Consider the following 18396-nt stretch of genomic DNA (forward strand, 5'->3'; position numbering starts at 1 on the left):
CACCAGAAATTCGCTAAATGTTGTTCCTTCTTTCCTTTTTCATCTTTAAAGCTCACTTTACACAATCCATCATGCACGAAACAGGGGACACACAAGGTGAGGGGATAGCTGGTGAACAGCTGGAGTGAAATAAAACTGATTTATGCATGTCTGCTTAGGGCTCTAGATAGATAGATAGATAAATACTTTATTCATCCCGAGGGAAATTCAAACTACTACTGTCTCTTGCAAGCCTATGCAACTTAATGTCATAATGATAAGCATCGTAAATAGAGCACAGCTTCACTTGTGCACAGTGCTCTTTTAATCACTAGTTTTCCTGCTCTCCTTTTGTTTGTTTTTTTACATGTCACTCTTAAGACTTTGGTAAATATGAAACCTGAAGAATGCAGATGTAGAACTTCATAAAGATCCAAAAAACACACAGACAGGCACACAGTAATAATCATGCACATGCCCATGACCACATCTTATCCCACAACGTTACCCGGCTTGTATTCTTCATTTACAATTAATTTTGTATCAAGCTGTTCCTTAAAAGCACATCATCTAAAAAAAAAATTAAAAGAACGTGCTCCTTTTGAACATTAGTATGCTAATGTTTGAAACAGCCACATTAATCAGCTAAGATGATTTGCATAACCTTCCAGTATGCAAATAAAGCGCCTGAAAACCACGAGTGATGAAATGCTGAATGGAGCCCACACAGGAGGAGAACATGTGGGCTCGAGGAGCTGCTTCTACTTTTAGCCGACGTGAGGAGAGAACACAAAAGATCTGTGATGATGGAGGACTGCGTCTCCTGGCTGACCACAGTTTGACTCCCTGTGTGCAGATTTACTCCTCAAGGCAAGAATTACAAAAGCTTTGACACAGAGAGAGTCATTCTCAGGCTGCAAAGGGGGTTGACATGAGAAAACTACAGAACCCTCTTTTTCCTGTTTCTGTGTTAAAGAGCTAGAGGGGGAGCATGAAGGCCAGATTCTAAAAAAAATGTGTATTACTGAAGGCTTCAGTCCCCAAAATATACTTTTTTCCTCACAGAAGGATGCGGAAAAGTGAGCGTCATAAAGGTAGCAGAAACAACGGGAGTCAGTGACGCATTGGAGTTTTATTACCCGCGGTGTCAAAAGAATGAATGTTCCCTTCTGGACTCAATTTGAGCGGTGCTGCGACCTCATTGGTTAAAACATCTGCAGAAATATTTCAAGTGGACTTCCTCTTGCTGACTAAGGGGGCTTCAACGAGCAGAAACCTCAGAGGCTGAGTAAAAAAAAAAGTCAACATAGAAGTGCACAAAACTGCAGTTCCTGGAGTGGCCACTTGAGGCTGGCTCCAAAGGTGAGTCAGTCTCCATTTGGCCTCATGTTAAAAGTCCAACTTTCAAGCAAAGGTACTGAACATTTGAATTCTAAAGCCAAGTTTTTTCACATCATGAGAACTGGCTTTTAAATGATATTAAAGGCTTTATAGGCAATTTTTTGATCCAGCAGATGTCGCCCTTGAGCACCAGCATGAAACCAAAATAACTCGCGCTGCATTGTTGTGTTAGCATGCTAATGCTAGCGATCTTTATTATGCTGGTATCTTCACACTGCATGTAAATTTACCTGAAATGAGCGTGATCTAGAAACACAGTTAAGCAGTGAGTACAGTATGTTATTCTTCTTTTCTCTAGTCCCTCAATTAAACAACTTTTATACTCGAGGGGAGGAGTCAGCCGGCCGTCCGGGCGATGTAAACAAAGTGAAGATAGGACTCTGAAAACTCTGAAAACATCACAGACAGTGGGACTCGGGTGTTACACCCATTGTAGACAGTCATGACTCACAGAGTTATTTTCAGAGGATATACTTGATTTATATTATATTTAAGTGTGAAAAATCACATATGAAGACTTTAAGGCCAAAACGTATGCATGATTAGGGGCTTTGTCAATTTTAGTGGCAAGTACTTTTAAAGTCTACGGTGAACACTGAATTTTCATATTTTCAGGCCCTGACGGTCGGTTTCAAACTGTTTTAAAGCTGCTAGAATTCTGTGACTTGTAGTTTTTAAGCGATAGTTTGTGGCTTATTCCATGAACTAAAAAGTAAGATATAAACATGCATCAATAACAAGTGGTTATATCAAAACAACACACAAAAAACCACAGCACAAAAAGCCAGGGTTAGGTGAAGAGAAAAAAAACATTCGTATGGTCACAAACCGTGTCTTTAGAGTGGCCCGTTAGGAAGAAATAGGGGGAGCCATGCTTGTCACTTTTCATGCACATGGAGAGACTGGAAGATACCATTCCTATAGAAGGGGAAGTAACAACCTAGACCAATCAATTAGTGATAGGTCACTGAAATGGACAGAAGATAAACTAGTGTTAGTCAAGACAGAAGAGAGAAACATTAGTTTTTTCTTTTTTAACAACAGAGTGAAATATAGAATACCACGAGTACAGAGTATAAAAAAGGCAGAAGATTGAACATGAATATAGATGAAGAGAATAATGTTAACAAGAGCTGAAGTGATATTAAGACAGCGAAGGAACAAAAAAAAAGTCAAAAAGTTAAAAGAGAGAGTTAAAGAATGATCCTGAAGGCAAAGAAAATGTGGATTAAAAGTTTGGATCCCTACCGTACTCTGGGACTTGCCCCGTCCCCCTCTTTAGCAGAAGACGAACCCGCCTGCCTCCAGACTTGATCAGCTCGATGGCCCTGGCGTGGGTCATGTCTCGGGTGGTTTCTCCATTGATCTCAATGATTTGGTCCCCAACCTTGGGAGTCAGGAAGTACAGAGAAAGAAAAAAAGTTGTAAACAACTTTTAGAGGACGAATGCATTCATGCTGTCCAAGCAGAGCGGGCCGTTCTTAGATCTAAAAAAAACAAAACAAAGATGCACTTTACTCAAAGTTTGTCCACATACTTGGTTCTACTTTTTGTCCTTCTCTCGGCTCCTCTGTACCAAAGCAAAGTGAATCTAATGCAATAATACAAACACTCATCCAACATCTTTCCACTTTTACGAGAAGGCTGTTCACCGTTTCAGAAAGATAACACTCCTGTGCTGAGCCAGGCCAATAAAGTCAAAGCACTTTGAGAGGTCTTTTCTTTTCTCTTTAGGAGAAGATGTACACAGACCTTACACAAACCCCATCCAACATCTACTGCAGGGGTGTCAAAGTTCTATTGGGTCGGGGGCCGGATTTGTTCAAATGAGACCTCAAGTGGGCCAGACTAATTTTGCAGACATCACTATAACTCAACACGTGGATATATAAGCTAATGTATGATTAGAAAAAAAGACAAAAAAAGGTACTTGTATAGAAAACTGCATGTTAACGCATTAAAATGTAAAAGTATATTAAGCAGAGGGGTTAACTCTGTCATTGCAAACTGCATGTTGGCACATGGAAATATTTAAATGTACATTACAGAAGACAACATCAATAAATATGTTTTGTTTGAGATTATTATATTATGTTTTAATATTGCTGTTCAAGGTAATAGAAACTTTGACACAGGTTTATCTACCTGCCCTGGGATCAGTGCATTAGAGAGAGAGAGAGAGAGAGAGAGAGAGAGAGAGACTTTAGATCTGTGTGTCAGGCCACAGCACAGTTTGCACTCGTTAAGGTTCATCACAGATAAAACCTGCTCACATGAATAAGTTATCACAAACACACAGAGTGTCTTTGATGCAAGACCGAAGTCACCTTCGGGTATTTTAGTGTTAGGCATTATAAAATGATAACATGTTTCCAAACCAACAGACTTGAAATGATCCTTCAGCGTTGCGCACTGCAGTCTGATCTGCTCCGTGTGGAGTGCACGTTCTTCAACTAAGTAAAATCAGTTAAACGACTTCTGATATGAGTCTGGCAGTCCGTTCTTCTACGTGTCCGCACTATCGTGATCTAACTCTGTCACTGACTTTTTATGCGCCATGATTCTGTGCCATCTCCGTGCGCAATTCGAGGAAGTATTTCAGCGCTGCTCCTCGGTTAAACCAGCGGACCTCTGTATGATCGGACAGCCTGTGTGTGATATCGTTTTTGTATAAAAATGAAATGTTCAGTAATAGTTATATTTTTACAGTCTGATGAAAGCTGGTGATAAAGGCGTAACAGCAGGCTACTGCTGAACAGGTGTTCAGCCTGTTTGCTGATGTGATGTATTACCAGTGTAATGCAGGAGCAGCTCATGCGCTCGGCCACTCATCTTTTTTATGATTACTCCCTGCTGAGAAAATAGTTCAAAGTGCCCCGTTTAATTAATATTCGTATCATGATATCAACCTTTACGTTACGTTTACATAGGTTTTAATACAATTCGGGGAAAATACGTATCAAAATATTTTTCAATACATTTCCTCCTTCTTCCCAAAACGTCTCGCTGGGCCGGATGAAACCTGCTGTCGGGCCGTATGTCTGACATCCCTGATCTACAGGGTGGATATCAATAAAGATCATGTGGTTAATGGAGCAAATACCTGGAGCTGATGAATAAAAGTGTTCATGTTCAAGAATGTGTTTACAGACTCGTCCTCAGAAGTGGTACTCTGTGTTTGAGTGTAAAAAGTTATCAGAGGTTCATTCTTATTAACAGACACAGCTTATCAACGAACACCTAATAATGTCTTTAACGCTGCAGAGTTTGTCTTACAATCACTTGTTCACTAAAGAAAGTGATTTCATTAAAGCTCCTGTAAGGAACCTTTGTTTTGTGTTGATTTTGGCGCCCTCCTGTGGACAAAACAGTAATTATTATCGCTTTACTGTTTTACAGGTCATCGAGGGGCATCAATATTAATCTAAGTGTGATTCATGACCAGATAAACACTCTTCACATTCCCTTTATTTTAGATTTTCATTTAGAAATCAAGACGAACAGATGAGTATCTATTCATATTTTTTTAGATTGTTGAAACAATGTCAAATAAAACTGTCTTAAAGGAAGAAAGTTTTCTTTCCGCTTTAGAAAGCTTGGTAACTTCAGTGAACAACACAGTGTGACTTTGTAGCAGCGGAGCACAGCGAGCTCTGGATCATGACTGAAGCTGCGTTTATAGATTACAGAGAAGCCTTAACTCTCTTTGACACGTTCCTGTGGAGCGAGTTACATTCATCACATGCCCTGCACTACTTCATACCGCAGCACATAATAAAGATGAATTGATTCTATGCACTTAACATTTCAATAATGAATTGATTGGCATTTTAGCATGCTTGTAAGAAGTGAACTGTAGAAATGATTGACGGAAAAACCGAACGGTAAATAAATGAGGTGCCATATTGTTACATAAACCCTCCGGTAAAGTTGACAAGAGGTGGAAATAAGATGAGCGAATTAATGAAGCTGTTTCCATACTGAATATTGAGTCAATTATGATGTGGCAGGTTTGCAAATGAGCAGAATACAATATGATAGAGAATATTAACAAGCTTATTTTATTATGGAGCACACAAAAGTGATTCATAACGGTCAATATGGACAGATGATTCTTACTCTATAATTCATCGGCTCTCCCAGGAGTTTGTGTTAATAAGCATTACCATTGAACTGGTGTCACTTCTTATTAATTCAGATCTAATTTGGACATGTGGTTCAGATGGAATTAAAGTGGACCCTTACTCGTATGAGGACACTCTGATGAATACTAACAATCTGCCTGTTTTAAAATGACCAATACTGCAGCAGCAGCTCAGCTAACGGCTAACGCAAATATTAGCCGGCCGACACGAGGACGGGTCAAACGTCAGTCCGTCCTCCCTCTTTCAACACTCTCACTTTTTTGGCTCTTCAAGACGCGGCTCTGAGGTTGACTAATGGGGAGGATTCATGGGGAACGGGACAAAACATGCCGGCCCAATTACGCTAACAAATGGAAAAGTCCTCGGGTAATGGCCGGGGTAATTTGAAAGTCAGGAGCGGACTCGAGTCGCAGAGAAGGGGGGAGTCATTAGGTGTCATTACAGTGGTCTGGTGAGAGGTGGAAGGCAAGGCGGTCGGCTCATTAATCCTCACCTCCGAACGGCGGAGGAGAGCGATCTCCATTTTCATCTTTAATAAAGAGGGAGTCGGAGTTGAATGGACAGCAGGTGAGCGCTGAGAACAGGGAGCGTACGGTGAATACGAGTTGAAAAGGAGTTGCACCGACGCCTACGCACCAATCAGTCTTTTCAGGAAGGTTTAAAGCTTAGAGAGGTGATTAAATGAGCCGAATTATATCTGTAATAACCAATCACTTCATGCAATTATCTTAACAGCTTCTGCACTGCTCCATAAACCTTAAAAAGATCCGGATTGGTTTAGGGTCAAAATAGATGTGAGTGTTGGCGATGAGTGACTCGGCTGAAACTTCCCATAGACTACAGGGAGTCAAAACTGCATGACAGCGTTTGGTTTTCTTCACCTTATAAACGTGTCAAAGCAGCGCCAAAACCCAAAGTGACAGGCTTGTCAGAAGCTTTTAAAGCTGGGTCTCACATTAACTTTAGTGTAATGCAGATTGATTCCTCCCTGCATGCGGCGGTATGGATTGAGGATCGTTAGAAGAGGGATCAAAGTGTTCCCTGCGCATTGTTCTCAGAAATCTATTCCACAGCACAGTGTGGAGCTGATTTCAGGATCCTTCCAGCTGTGTTACTGTCCGACCGTTCATCTATAACTAATCAGACTCAGTGGGGGACGTTAAGTACATTTACTCCAAAACGACTTTGAGATACTCGTATGTTATGTTTAACTAACTTGACAGCTGTAGTTTAAGTCTTAAACGAAAACATAGCATGACCTGATACATATAACTCTGCCTTGAGGGAAAAAAACTCTGGCTGTTCAGTTAAAAATTAATTAGCCTACAAGACACGCTCCTCATATCTGCTGCAGGCTTCCTGCTAGAGGCTACATTAGCTGCTTTTAGCATAACTAGAAACTGATTTATTAATCCTTATCAGGGTGGATGGTCCAATAAGAGAATCAATACTCATTTTTACCCCAATCAAATCATAAAAATCTCCAGTTATGTTCCCCCTAAAATCTTTTCTCAGAGAGGTGGGGGTTGTATTTTCAGCAGCAGCTCCTGGTTTGGCATAGATGCACTAAAGAAATGCTATATGAATACAGATAAAGGTGTGTCTCTTTAATCCTCTCAGCTTTGAAGTGACTTTACATTGCTTTTGCCGCTTTGACTATCAAAGTGATACAAATCGATGAAGCAGAGCAGGACTAACTGAAAAAGAGGTGAGAAAAATGTGTCTGCTTCTTCAGCACCACGGACAGCTCCATGGATTTATCACTGCACAGCACAGATAGACTACTGATGGAATCGAAGTCATGGTCTGTAGACTCTAACCTGCAAAAAGCTAAGTCAGATAAACACCACAATTAACCATGGAGTGCCACAAGGTTCAGTGCTTGGACCGATTATCTTCACACATTCTTGATAAATGTTGCTTAGTGCTCATGATGGATTAACGTTGGGCATTTGTAGATTATACAGCAATGATTAAGGTCTTTTACCTGCTTTTTGTAAAGTGTCTTGAGATAACGTTTGTTATGAATTGGCGCTATACAAATAAAGATTGATTGATTGATAGATAAAGGATCAATGGGTCAGACAAGATTGGTACAAGGGGAACCCAACAAGAGGGATGCTAACATCTCTGACTGAGTAATGAAGGTGCCTCACTTCACCTCACTGGTCCTTCTGCGTCGAGTTTCACACTTGTTTGTGAAGACACAATATTCTGTGAGTGTCATGATAAATATCTGAAGTGTGAGTTTTAAATAATGTTTGAGGCAGAATAAAGAAAATAGTTCAGTATTTCACCAAAAACAAAACAAAGATTAGGGGAAGGTTTCGTGAAAAATGAACACAACTTCATGCAGCACAAATTTGCAAATGTTGCAATTTTTTTTGCAGCGACAGTACAACAGTACACCTTGTCAATGTTCAAAGAGCAGGGTTGATTATAAGTAACCTTCAACTTCTGAATACTTCTTACACCACCAAAATCAGATTTTACAGCAATTTGACTTTAAGTGGAGCTCAAGCGAGCTGCCTGCTGTCGAAGTCCACTGGACTCCATCGACTACCCCAATGAGGAGGAAAAGTAATATGGCCCCCGGGGGCATTTTGCACAAATTATCTTTGACAGGTTCATTACAGATAAGGAATGTAGAGCAGACTGAGGCCATCAGCTGCAGACGTAAAGATCGGAGAACGTGAAAGAAAGAGAGAAAAAAAGCTGGAGAGAGATGTGTTTGCTACAAGATTCATTTTGTACTGAAGCACAAAAAAGGAAGTTGTTTTACGGCTATATGAATCTGCTTTCTCAGTGAGAGTAGTACATTAGTAATCATAGGTAGGAGGGAGCCATTGGCGTTGCTATGCAAACATTAACTGCGACTAAAGTTGGCCCACTTAAATGTTTTATCTGTCTTAATCTTTCTGAATATTATCTCTTTTTATTATCTCTTATTAAATGTCGAGGACAGATGAGTTCTCAGAACTTGGGAGGGGACAGATTTCTCCAAGTTTTTTTGACAGATAATTCCTCTGAAAAGTTGCTGTTGCAGCTGTGATAACATCGGACAATTACAGTGAGTGTCTACCATGTAATCCAGAGAGATAGAAAGCAGCTTAACCTTTAAGAGGTGAGAGTGGCTTTCTTAAAGGAAACGGCATCATCAAACTTACCCTCATCCTGCCGTTGCGGATGGCCGGTCCGTCCTCGGCCAGTCGAAGGACAAACAGGTCCATCTTGTACTCCCGCCCACCGCGGATGCTGAAACCGAAGCCTTTCACGCTTTTCTCCAGCTCCACGGTGAAGAAGTCAAAGTCCTGTGCGAGCTGAGAAAAGCAGTAAAAAGTGGGACAAAGTGCAGATAATGTAAATTAAACAACATGGATAATAAAGACTCTTTAACACTCAGCATTCCTGAAGTGAACCATGGATGATGTGATCCTTCTCTCTGGGTTCGTCACTAAGAGCAACAACTTTCACATTCGATGTTGATTCTTAATGAAAAGTACCCTGGTTATCACAGCTTATCTCCTTCCTCTGAAATATCCAGACTGGTGTCGGCCTCAAAGCCTCCAGATAAGAGAGTGTGAGGGATTAAAAAACTGTTTTCTGCTGCGTGAGACATCCTTACTTGAACTGGTGGCATCCTGTAATCTGGGATGGTGAACTGCCTGGCGTCGGGCGCTAGCTGCCTGTAGTCGAGCAGCGGCGGGTGTCTGTAGTCCAGCGTGGGGGGCTGCCTGTAGTCCGCCACGGGAGGGTGCCTGTAATCCACGGGCGGCTGCCTGTAGTCTGTGAACGGCGGCTGTCTGATATCTGGTTTTACATCTTGCCTCGCTTTGACCTCGGACCTGTAACTAACAGACCAATCAGGATGAAGGAAGAACTTCCAAAATGATATTTAATCACCACAATCTCATGGCGGCCATTTTCCTCCAAGTGATGCCTCAAGGATTGGAAGCTCAAATTCTGTTGTAAGGTTGTTCCTCTTAGCTCCTAGCTAAGATGACTTTAACAATACATCAGCAAGGAAGTGAATTCTAAGCCAACATTTATTTAGCTAGGAATTTGAGATTTCCAGTAAAGCGGTAAAGCTTGCTCTCAAATCCTTTATAACGCTAATATAGCATTATAAGTGGCTGAATGCTAATGTTAGCGGTTTTCTTACTGAGGCTAATGTTGTATCAAATACGTTTCTGTCTATGTTAACCTGAAAAAGTAGCTACCTTTCCCCCCTATTTTCACTGTTGATTGACTTTTCATTTGCTCATCAATCAAGATAATGATGTTGATAAGAACATTGTTGGAAACTTTTGAACTAGTTGGGCTTCCTCCCCTAAGTGTGATGTCAGAGGAAAATGGCCTCCATGAAATATTGGCTATGCCCGTCATGATTACCTCCGAACATGCTGCACTTCATGTGTTGTGTTTCGGTGCACTTAGTGTGCTGTATAAAAGAATGCTTTCTGACAATCTGCTGGGTCACTCGGTGCCAACGGGGACCGTCTGTTTTGGTTTGCAGTGACAGCCATTAAACAAGACTTTAGTGAAGAAATTACACATCGCATGAAATGTTTATAACACAAAAACAAGTTCCCTCAGCGGCTGGGGACGCCGAGTACAAAGAGATCTGGATGCTGTGTAAAGCACAAGCAGAGACATTGTAGATTTTATTTGGACCCCCGAAGTTCTTGGTAAAATATTCAAGAGATCTCTCTATAAAGAAGCAATTTAAGTCAATAATTCAGCAGTCCATAAGAGTTAAGTGATGTTATACAACAAACTGGGGAGGGAAAGAGAGCATGGGAAAGGAATAAAGAGGAAGAGACGCGATAAAGATATTTAAAAAAGACAATGATAGTGAGACAAAGCAAGGAAAAGGAGGAGGAAAAAGTAAAAAAAAAAGATGGAAAAGTCAATCATACCTGCATATTTGGAGGATGAGTGTTTTGCCCCAGAGACAGATAGAGGGCTACTCTATAAAAACGCTTCACTGCGTCAAAAAACCAGCTACAGATTTGACAGCATGAGCACAAAACAGCTTCCATCATAACTGTTTAAAAGAAGCTGACATGCTTTGTCACCTGAGGTCCTGATAATCGGCGTCTTACCTGCTCTCGTGGGGGTAGGTCTGCGGAGGCGGGGCAGGCAGCTGGGTCCCGGGGCTCTGGTGTGGGACAGGGTTCGGCTGGTTAACGGGAGGGTTTGGATCCGTCACCGCGGCGTTGGGCTGAGTGGCGGCGTTGCTCGGCTGGTTCTTGGGGCTGTGCTGCTGGGCGAGGGGGCTTTGCTTCTCCGAGCTGTGGGCTGAGGGGGGGTTGCTGATTTCTGGGATTCAAAGAGAAACACAACATGCACTTTGAAGCTTTACTCAACCAAGAAGAAGTCCCTTTTTGGGGCTTAGAGCGGCATTAACACTGCAGATTCAAAGGGGTTTCTTAGGCACAGCTGCAACTTGTAAACACAACACTGAAGAACTATGACCTTATAAAGTTGATACAGCGAATTAAATATTTACACATCCAGCAGACATGAAGCAACATTTGCATTCGGCTCTATTTCTGGGTGTCTACAAACTCCTGAGGGAAATATCTGGCTCTTTAGCTGCTAAATGTTTGACTGTGTTTACCGACGAGTTGCAGCAGGTTGTGTCGAGTGGGTACGGAGTTTTGTCTCCTGCTGGGGCGGAACATTTCACAATAAGAGCGTTAGGATTAAAGACAAAATAGTGACGCTGTGGGAGAAAGAATAAAATCAAACCTCATTTACAGCTTTTAAAAACTAAGAGGAGCCGAAAGATTCAGGCTCATCGCTATGAGGGGATCCCCACATAGTATACATTGATTAAATAGGAATATATTGATGCGATGCATTTGGGAAATTTGTCTTGGGACTTCAATGCTGCACACATTTAGCTGCCTCCACAGTAGAATCAACAAACAAAAACAATGGAAACAAACAGTGATCATGATAACCCATATGGCCTGTTATCCCCATCAGCTGTCAATCATCACTTTACTTTTTATACAATCTTTGCATTGAACTTGATTATCTTTAAATTATTGCAGATTGAACCGCTGGCCTGCACAATGCGAAAAAAAAGGAGACTAAATGGAGCTGTACCGTTCTACTCAGAGTCCAAAACTTAAGAGGAGACCTTTACTTTAGCCTAACATGGTGATAAAGGGTGATACATGCAAAAGCATTCAACAGAAAAAAGGTGTCAAAAAGTGGGGGACACAAGCAGCCATTCAAACGAATTTAATCAAAAGAATATGGTGTTCTTTTCCCCCCTCTTTTAAAGTGAAAAGAAATTCATCATCAGTTTTAGTATTCTAGTAAGTGTTGCTGGCTTTGGCAAGATTAAAATCCTTTTCATCAAAACTGACATCGCTTTGACTGCAGCATAAAAGAAACACTGAAAAGCATGCACATTTTTTTTTTTTAGTGCTGAAATCTTTGTGCACACTGTTCCATAGTCACCAGAATGAGAGACAGCAGCTCTGCTCAAGCTTTTGCATGCAAACGTGATTTGGAGATTCAGTGAAAAGAATGTGCAGAGCAAAGGAACACATCTCATGAATAAGAAGAGCAACAGTTAATGAAATAAAAAAAGAAAAAGAATCAGATTTTGTCAAACACTCACTGTCATGAATCATGGTCTTCACACAGTGTTTTTCCTATCGTGTACGTGTTCCCTCACCTTCCTGCGGGATGATCCTCAGGGTGACGCTGAGGCCCGCGTCTTTGATCAGCTTAACGATGTCGGCGTGCGGCATGTTGACGATGCTCTGGCTGTTCACCGCCAGGATCCTGTCCCCCACCTTCAGTTTCCCGCAGCGGTCGGCTGGGCTGCCCTCGATGATGCGGCCGATTTTATGGGGCACGGCTGTTGGGGTGGAAATCAAAACGCAACACGGTGAAGGTGAAATAAAAGAAGACGTGCCCGGGAGCAGATTCGGTGGATTATTCCTGTCCTGTTTCTTACTGACTGACTGAAAAATGTCTCTCTCTCATTTTGCTATTCACCCCAGGCTTACGTAAGGCATCCAAGTTTTTTTTTCCATGTGTGTGGGCGATGTACTGATGCTCATGTCGGCATAGCAAATATGTGTTTGAGTGACGTGCTGTGGGAGGAGATGTGTAACTGAAGAGATGGAATGAGAGGTGCTTCACTTATTATTGAGCCATGACCTCTCCAAACTCTTTAAGTACGGCTCATATCTTGACATTAAATCGAGTTTGCCTTGTAGTTTTTTTTTAAGCGATAAAGAGCTGCAGCACTTGTCATAAGGAGCAGAGTGCGGCTGGTGATGAATAAGCATCTACTTGACTCCACGACACTAACACAATCAGAGGACTCACTGTTGGTGGCCGCGGCCTCGGGACGATTGAGCGAGCTTATGATGACGAAGCCGAAGCCTTCGCTCTCCTTGCGGTTGATGACGACGTCGCTGGGTTGTGTGTTGGGGGTGGACGTCCTGTCTGAAGTGGCGTTGGGCGCCTGGGCGGTGACGGTGCTGTTGCCGTATGTGAAGTCACTGCGGGGGGAGCTGTGCTGCGTGGAGACGGAGCCGGAGCTACGGCCGTTCTCCGGACAGGACTCACCTGTAGGGGGAGGTAGAGAGCTTAGCGACAAATACACTACAAACAATAGTTGAAGATGTTATTGGAGTACATTTTCGTTTAACTTATCCTTTGTTTTTAGGATCCATATTGTTAAATGCTCAATATATCCATCACCTCACAATCATACTTTAGTACTTTTCTTAAAGGCTTTATATGCTTTATACCAAAACAACTCGTGCTGCATTGTTGTGTTAGCATGCTAATGCTAGTGATCTTTATTATGCTGGTATCTTCACACTGCATGTAAATTTACCTGAAATGAGCGTGATCTAGAAACACAGTTAAGCAGTGAGTACAGTATGTTATTCTTCTTTTCTCTAGTCCCTCAATTAAACAACTTTTATACACAAGGGGAGGAGTCAGCCGGCTGTCCGGGCGATGTAAACAAACTGAAGATAGGACTCTGAAAACTCTGAAAGCATCACAGACAGTGGGACTCGGGTGTTACACCCATTGTAGACAGTCATGACTCACAGAGTTATTTTCAGAGGATATACTTGATTTCTATTATATTTAAGTGTGAAAAATCACACTTTAAGTAAATGTATGTGACAAATGGGAGGATCTCAATGCAGCAGTTTTAGCACAAAACAAAAATCAAATTCACCTAGTCAACTCCTGAATCTCCCTTTATCCTTTAAAAATATATATATCTTTATAGATGTTGTTCAAAGTGACTCTGGAGGAATCTTAAGGATACATTTGCAAAGAAGAAAACCCCCCAATTAATTCAACAATCAAAGTTTCAATTATCTCTCCTCCTATTGCACGAGCTGGAGCTGAATTTGACGTGAAGCGAACTCGAGACAGCAACACAAAACAGAGACGTGAAAACAACTGTCACACAATGTGTTCAAACGCATCATTAAGATGGAGCAGCGTGTCAATCCAGACAGCGAAAGCAGCTTCTCTATTTTTTATGAGTGTATGCGTTGTGTCGTAGTAGCGAGCGATCAAACCCTGGGTTGTTGTTTTGTGTAGGAGATTTAAACTGTAGGTTTAGCTTTCTGTTGGGAAGTTACAGCAACATGTGTCCCTGCAAAAAACGTACATACTGTATGAACATGTAGTATTTCCTTACAGATGCAAGTGCAGAGAAATATATTTCATGAGAAGAAAAAATAGTCAAAGAAAGAGAATGCATTGTGTGAAATGTGGGGTTTTGGGTGCAGGCATGAGTACAGTACGATCTCAGAGTCTGACACCTCACAAAGTGCCAGTGGGAGTCAGACAATTAGGATGGAAGTGAGGGCCGCAGAGGAGGCCAGGCATGAGTCACACTGTGGCCTTTGGTGTGAAGGAATTGACAGAGAGGGCGTCATGGAGTGGGTAGAAGTGGATTGGTGAAAAAGAGTATGTGTATGTGTGTCTCAGAAGGCTGTGATAATGAGAACACGGGAGGACGAAGTTGAAATCGAGGTAGTGGCACCACAGTCGACAGGAAACAGGTGAGTAAAGCTGCAAAGGGCCCGAGAGGAAGAGCGGGAGTGAGCGGATGTTTTATAAGAGGAGGCTTCAGCACAATCACTCAGAGAAGATTAGGGCTTCAATTTTCTAACTGATTAAACGCAGTTTTCTGAATCATTAAAGTGTAAGAATGGTAGTATGTGAAGAAAAGAAGAGGGGGGGAGGAGACTGGAGGGAAAAAGAAAGAAAGAATTCAATGAAATAGAGGACAAAGATGTGAGTAGTGAGCCTGTGAAATCTTTATAAACTGTTATCCTAACGCTGCTCCATGCAGAATTAAACACTCTGCAAATGGACTTTTTCTTTTTTTTTTAGGCGAGCGAGAGGACAATTTATCCAATTATAACTTCCTTAAAGGAAACAATTTATGATCGCTGACGTCCCTCGTCTGTATGTTACTCTAATTAGTTTCTACCTAATACGCAGAATTAAAAAAACGTCAATACAGATTTTTAAAAAGTATTAAACAATTTACTTGAAAGCTTTTCAATGGAGGACACAATGCATCTGTTGGGGACTACTTTCAGCTGTGGAGTGATACATACTTGGTGCTTTAATGACGTATTATTACGCTATAAGATAGAAAAAGAATGACAATAACTGGCCACAACACAAACATATTTTTCAGTCTGTAGGGACTTGGGTTGGGAACTGGAGGGTCACTGGTTCAATCCCGGGGCACCCACTACACTATCAGCGCCCTGTAAACATCTTTTTTTTTTCTTTTTTTTTTAAAGAAAATACACGTCATTGTAGGAGAATGTAAAAAAAATAAAATAAAAAGTGCCAGCAGCTTTCCTCACCTGCTGCCTGCATCCTCCTCCTGATGACCAGGTTGACCTGTCCGTTTCTTGCCGCACCGTGCATCAGGTCGATAACGTATCTGTGAGGTTTCCCCACCACCGGGATCCCGTCCACAAACAGCAGCTCGTCACCGGGTCGTAAACGTCCGTCCAGGTCTGCCGGACTCTTCTCGATGATCGCACCAATCAGGATCTGTTATTTGAATGTAAACAGTTACAAACAGGAAGTGGCGGTTTAAAAGAAAGAGCTTCAGATTGTGTTACATGCAGTGTGTGTTAAAGTGGCAGTGTAGTTTTAATATCATGATTGGTTTTTTGAACAGACAGGGAAAGACACCAAAAGCAGCCAGAGCCAGCACTCTCTCAGGTCAGGGGGGTTAGGTGTACACAGTGTGTGTGTAGTGGGTTAGAGAGGAGAAGATGACAGGGTTCCACGCCCATCGCCATACGAGCCTTCTCACGCGTCTCCGGACTCACAGGCTGCCCGGCCTCGTCCCCGCCCAGCACCCGGAAACCAAAACCAGACTTCTGTCTGCGCAGGTTCACCTCGATGTCCTGGTACTCTGCCCCTGAACCTGAAGGGACAAAAATCACAGAAAAAGGTTTGAATAAAGTTTCAACGTCAGGAAGAGTTTGTACCTTTCCTCACAGACGTGGATTTTACCTGAAGAGTCGACAGGAAATACAGTCCTTGGTTGGCCTGGTTCTAGAAAAAAAAAAAGATACAGAAAGCATCCATAAAGACAACGACAAACACACAGAGGCACACATCGATAGACAAACACTTTCTCCCATAAAGACCAAAGCAAGGCAGAAAGGCGCTGCCTCAGCATTAATGCCACCACAGAATTTCAGCATCATCCATAAAAGTCAGGAAGTGCTTACAGCGTGTAATACACCCATCTCTTATTTACTGTGTGAGCCTGTGTGAGCGCTGATCTGCAATCAGGGGGCTTCACACAACGCCGTGATCTGCAAAAGTGGTGGAATGAACTCAAGCGCAGACAAGTGGCTGCGAATGAAAAATTGATTCCAATTGTAACGGTTTTAATCACACTGAGCGCTCTGCCGGGGCCCAGCGGGGGATGATGGGAAAAAAAACAAAAAAAAAAACAAGACTGCAGACAAAAAGGAGTGATGCAGCTGTAACCATAAGGACCCCATGCGACGCTGCTGACAGAGACGGAGCTGGATTTAAAGACGAAAACAGGAGAGAAACCAAGTATCTTAAACAAAATTACATCATCTCTGCTTCTGCTGAAATGAAATATCATAGAAAGGTTATCTTCACAAATCATCACACCTCAAAGTTCATTTAAAATCTGTAGATCCTATTTTTCTCAGCACTTTTTTAGAGAATGTTGACACTGACCTGGTCTTAAAAATAAAAAAATAATAAAGTTAAGACTTTTTAAGGATCTGTGGGAACTCTGAATATAAAGAAACATTTTTTGACAGACCTTTGTGAAACGATAGTGTTTTCCTTCCCGGCTCCATTAAGCAGGGTTGATGTTTTATTATCAGACTTGACTTGACAAAGCGCTCTCATTTGTTTCTCTCTGCATCATGGAGAAACATTTCAACAGTTTCAATCACAGACATCTCTCGTCATCGTTCCTCTGTTAGAGTATCTAGCCGTGCAGATACTTTAGAAATGTCTTTACCTTGAAAACCTGTCTCTGAAAAATCTCTCTTTTCTGAGTAAGTGTGCTGTTACCCTGTTTCCTCAGTTGAAGGACTTCCAAGTGAAAATAAAACCCAAACTATCCATATGTTCCAAAACACTTATTATGTTTCATGTAGCTTGGTTGACCTGCCTCTTTAACTGTACTTGTTTACATAAACGCCGACTTGAATCCATGACTCACAGAAAATGTAACTGAACTAACATAAGCGGCTCACAGCGCTCCACCAGGAGGGCAGCAGCCCGGGGTTACGATGGCCTTCTTCACCCGACCCGGTGAGATGGGAAATGGAGCATTTCTAAAATCTGTCTGAGCCTATTCCCCGCCGAGTCTCCCCCCCTGACTTTTACTGAAAGAATGACATCAGTGCATGTTACACTGATCAGTGTATCTGCTGCTGAGTGAATGAGAGAGAGAGAGAGAGACAAAGAGGTTTGATGAGAAGCCTCTCTGATAGCCACGTCCTCCTGAATAACAGGTGCCTTACAGATGAGTGAACACCAGCGTTGTGTGTATAAACTTTTTCATGTCAGCCGTGAGCAGCACAAGGAGATTAAAAGTTACCTCCTAGAGAGTCCCACTCTTTCTCACACACCAGACACACAAAAACAACAAGATTACACTCCTACGTTTATGATATTCCTGGATGTTATTCACTCTCGAGTTGTATGAGTGAAGCTCGACACACTGTGACATACTGTGCACACACAGCAGCAAGGTTGTCAACATTTTCCATACTTAAATACTTTCCAAAATCATGTGTTTTAATGATGGATAGTATAGAAGCTTTTGAAAAATCTTCAGATCTTCAGTCATATTTTTTTAAATTCATGAATTCAAGAATTAAATTAATTCCAAGAAGCTTAACAGATGTAAAAAAAAAACCCTACATTTTTTATTTTCTCCTCACACACATCACCTCTGTATTTCTTATATCTTCCAAACAGCCCTTCACACACACACACACAAAAAAAAAAAATCAATCAAACTCGTTTCTACTACTAAGCTTCCCGCAAGGCATTCCAGTTATGATGCATCCTGATGATATCATAACAAGACAAAATGACTTTTTTTCCCACATTTTTACAAGCAAGGTGATGGTAAAATTACTGCCACTAGAGTATTATGCTCCAGGAAGAAGAAAAAAAAGCTGCAGTGTGTTTATTTATCTCAGTTTATGATGTGGGATGTGTAAAGATCGCCCCAGTCAGTAAAAACAACCGAGCTGTCGGCAGCTGCTTTGCTTGTGTTTTCTTTGCCTTGTGTGGGCATTTAATGAGCGGGGATCAAATG

At 41.8% G+C, this 18396-nt stretch overlaps 1 protein-coding gene across 10 annotated transcripts in view; it reads right to left on the minus strand.

The window, feature by feature from the left end:
- Positions 1–18396, minus strand: part of magi2a (membrane associated guanylate kinase, WW and PDZ domain containing 2a) — a 200347-nt gene that overhangs the window by 4026 nt on the left and 177925 nt on the right. For 4 of the 10 annotated variants that reach the window (XM_065951166.1, XM_065951170.1, XM_065951172.1 and 1 more), the window contains 9 exons: positions 16083–16124; positions 15872–15993; positions 15419–15611; positions 12885–13127; positions 12223–12408; positions 10631–10847; positions 9151–9376; positions 8693–8845; positions 2629–2767 (listed from right to left, as the gene is read on the minus strand). In XM_065951166.1, coding sequence (XP_065807238.1) covers positions 2629–2767; positions 8693–8845; positions 9151–9376; positions 10631–10847; positions 12223–12408; positions 12885–13127; positions 15419–15611; positions 15872–15993; positions 16083–16124 — 1521 coding nt within the window. Of the gene's footprint in view, positions 1–2209; positions 2348–2628; positions 2768–8692; positions 8846–9150; positions 9377–10630; positions 10848–12222; positions 12409–12884; positions 13128–15418; positions 15612–15871; positions 15994–16082; positions 16125–18396 lie in introns of all 10 variants that reach the window. The other 6 variants (XR_010665123.1, XM_065951175.1, XM_065951171.1 and 3 more) reach the window with 6 other exon arrangements.

The sequence above is a fragment of the Labrus bergylta genome, chromosome 23, assembly GCF_963930695.1.
Source record: "Labrus bergylta chromosome 23, fLabBer1.1, whole genome shotgun sequence".
Classification (NCBI taxonomy): domain Eukaryota; kingdom Metazoa; phylum Chordata; class Actinopteri; order Labriformes; family Labridae; genus Labrus; species Labrus bergylta.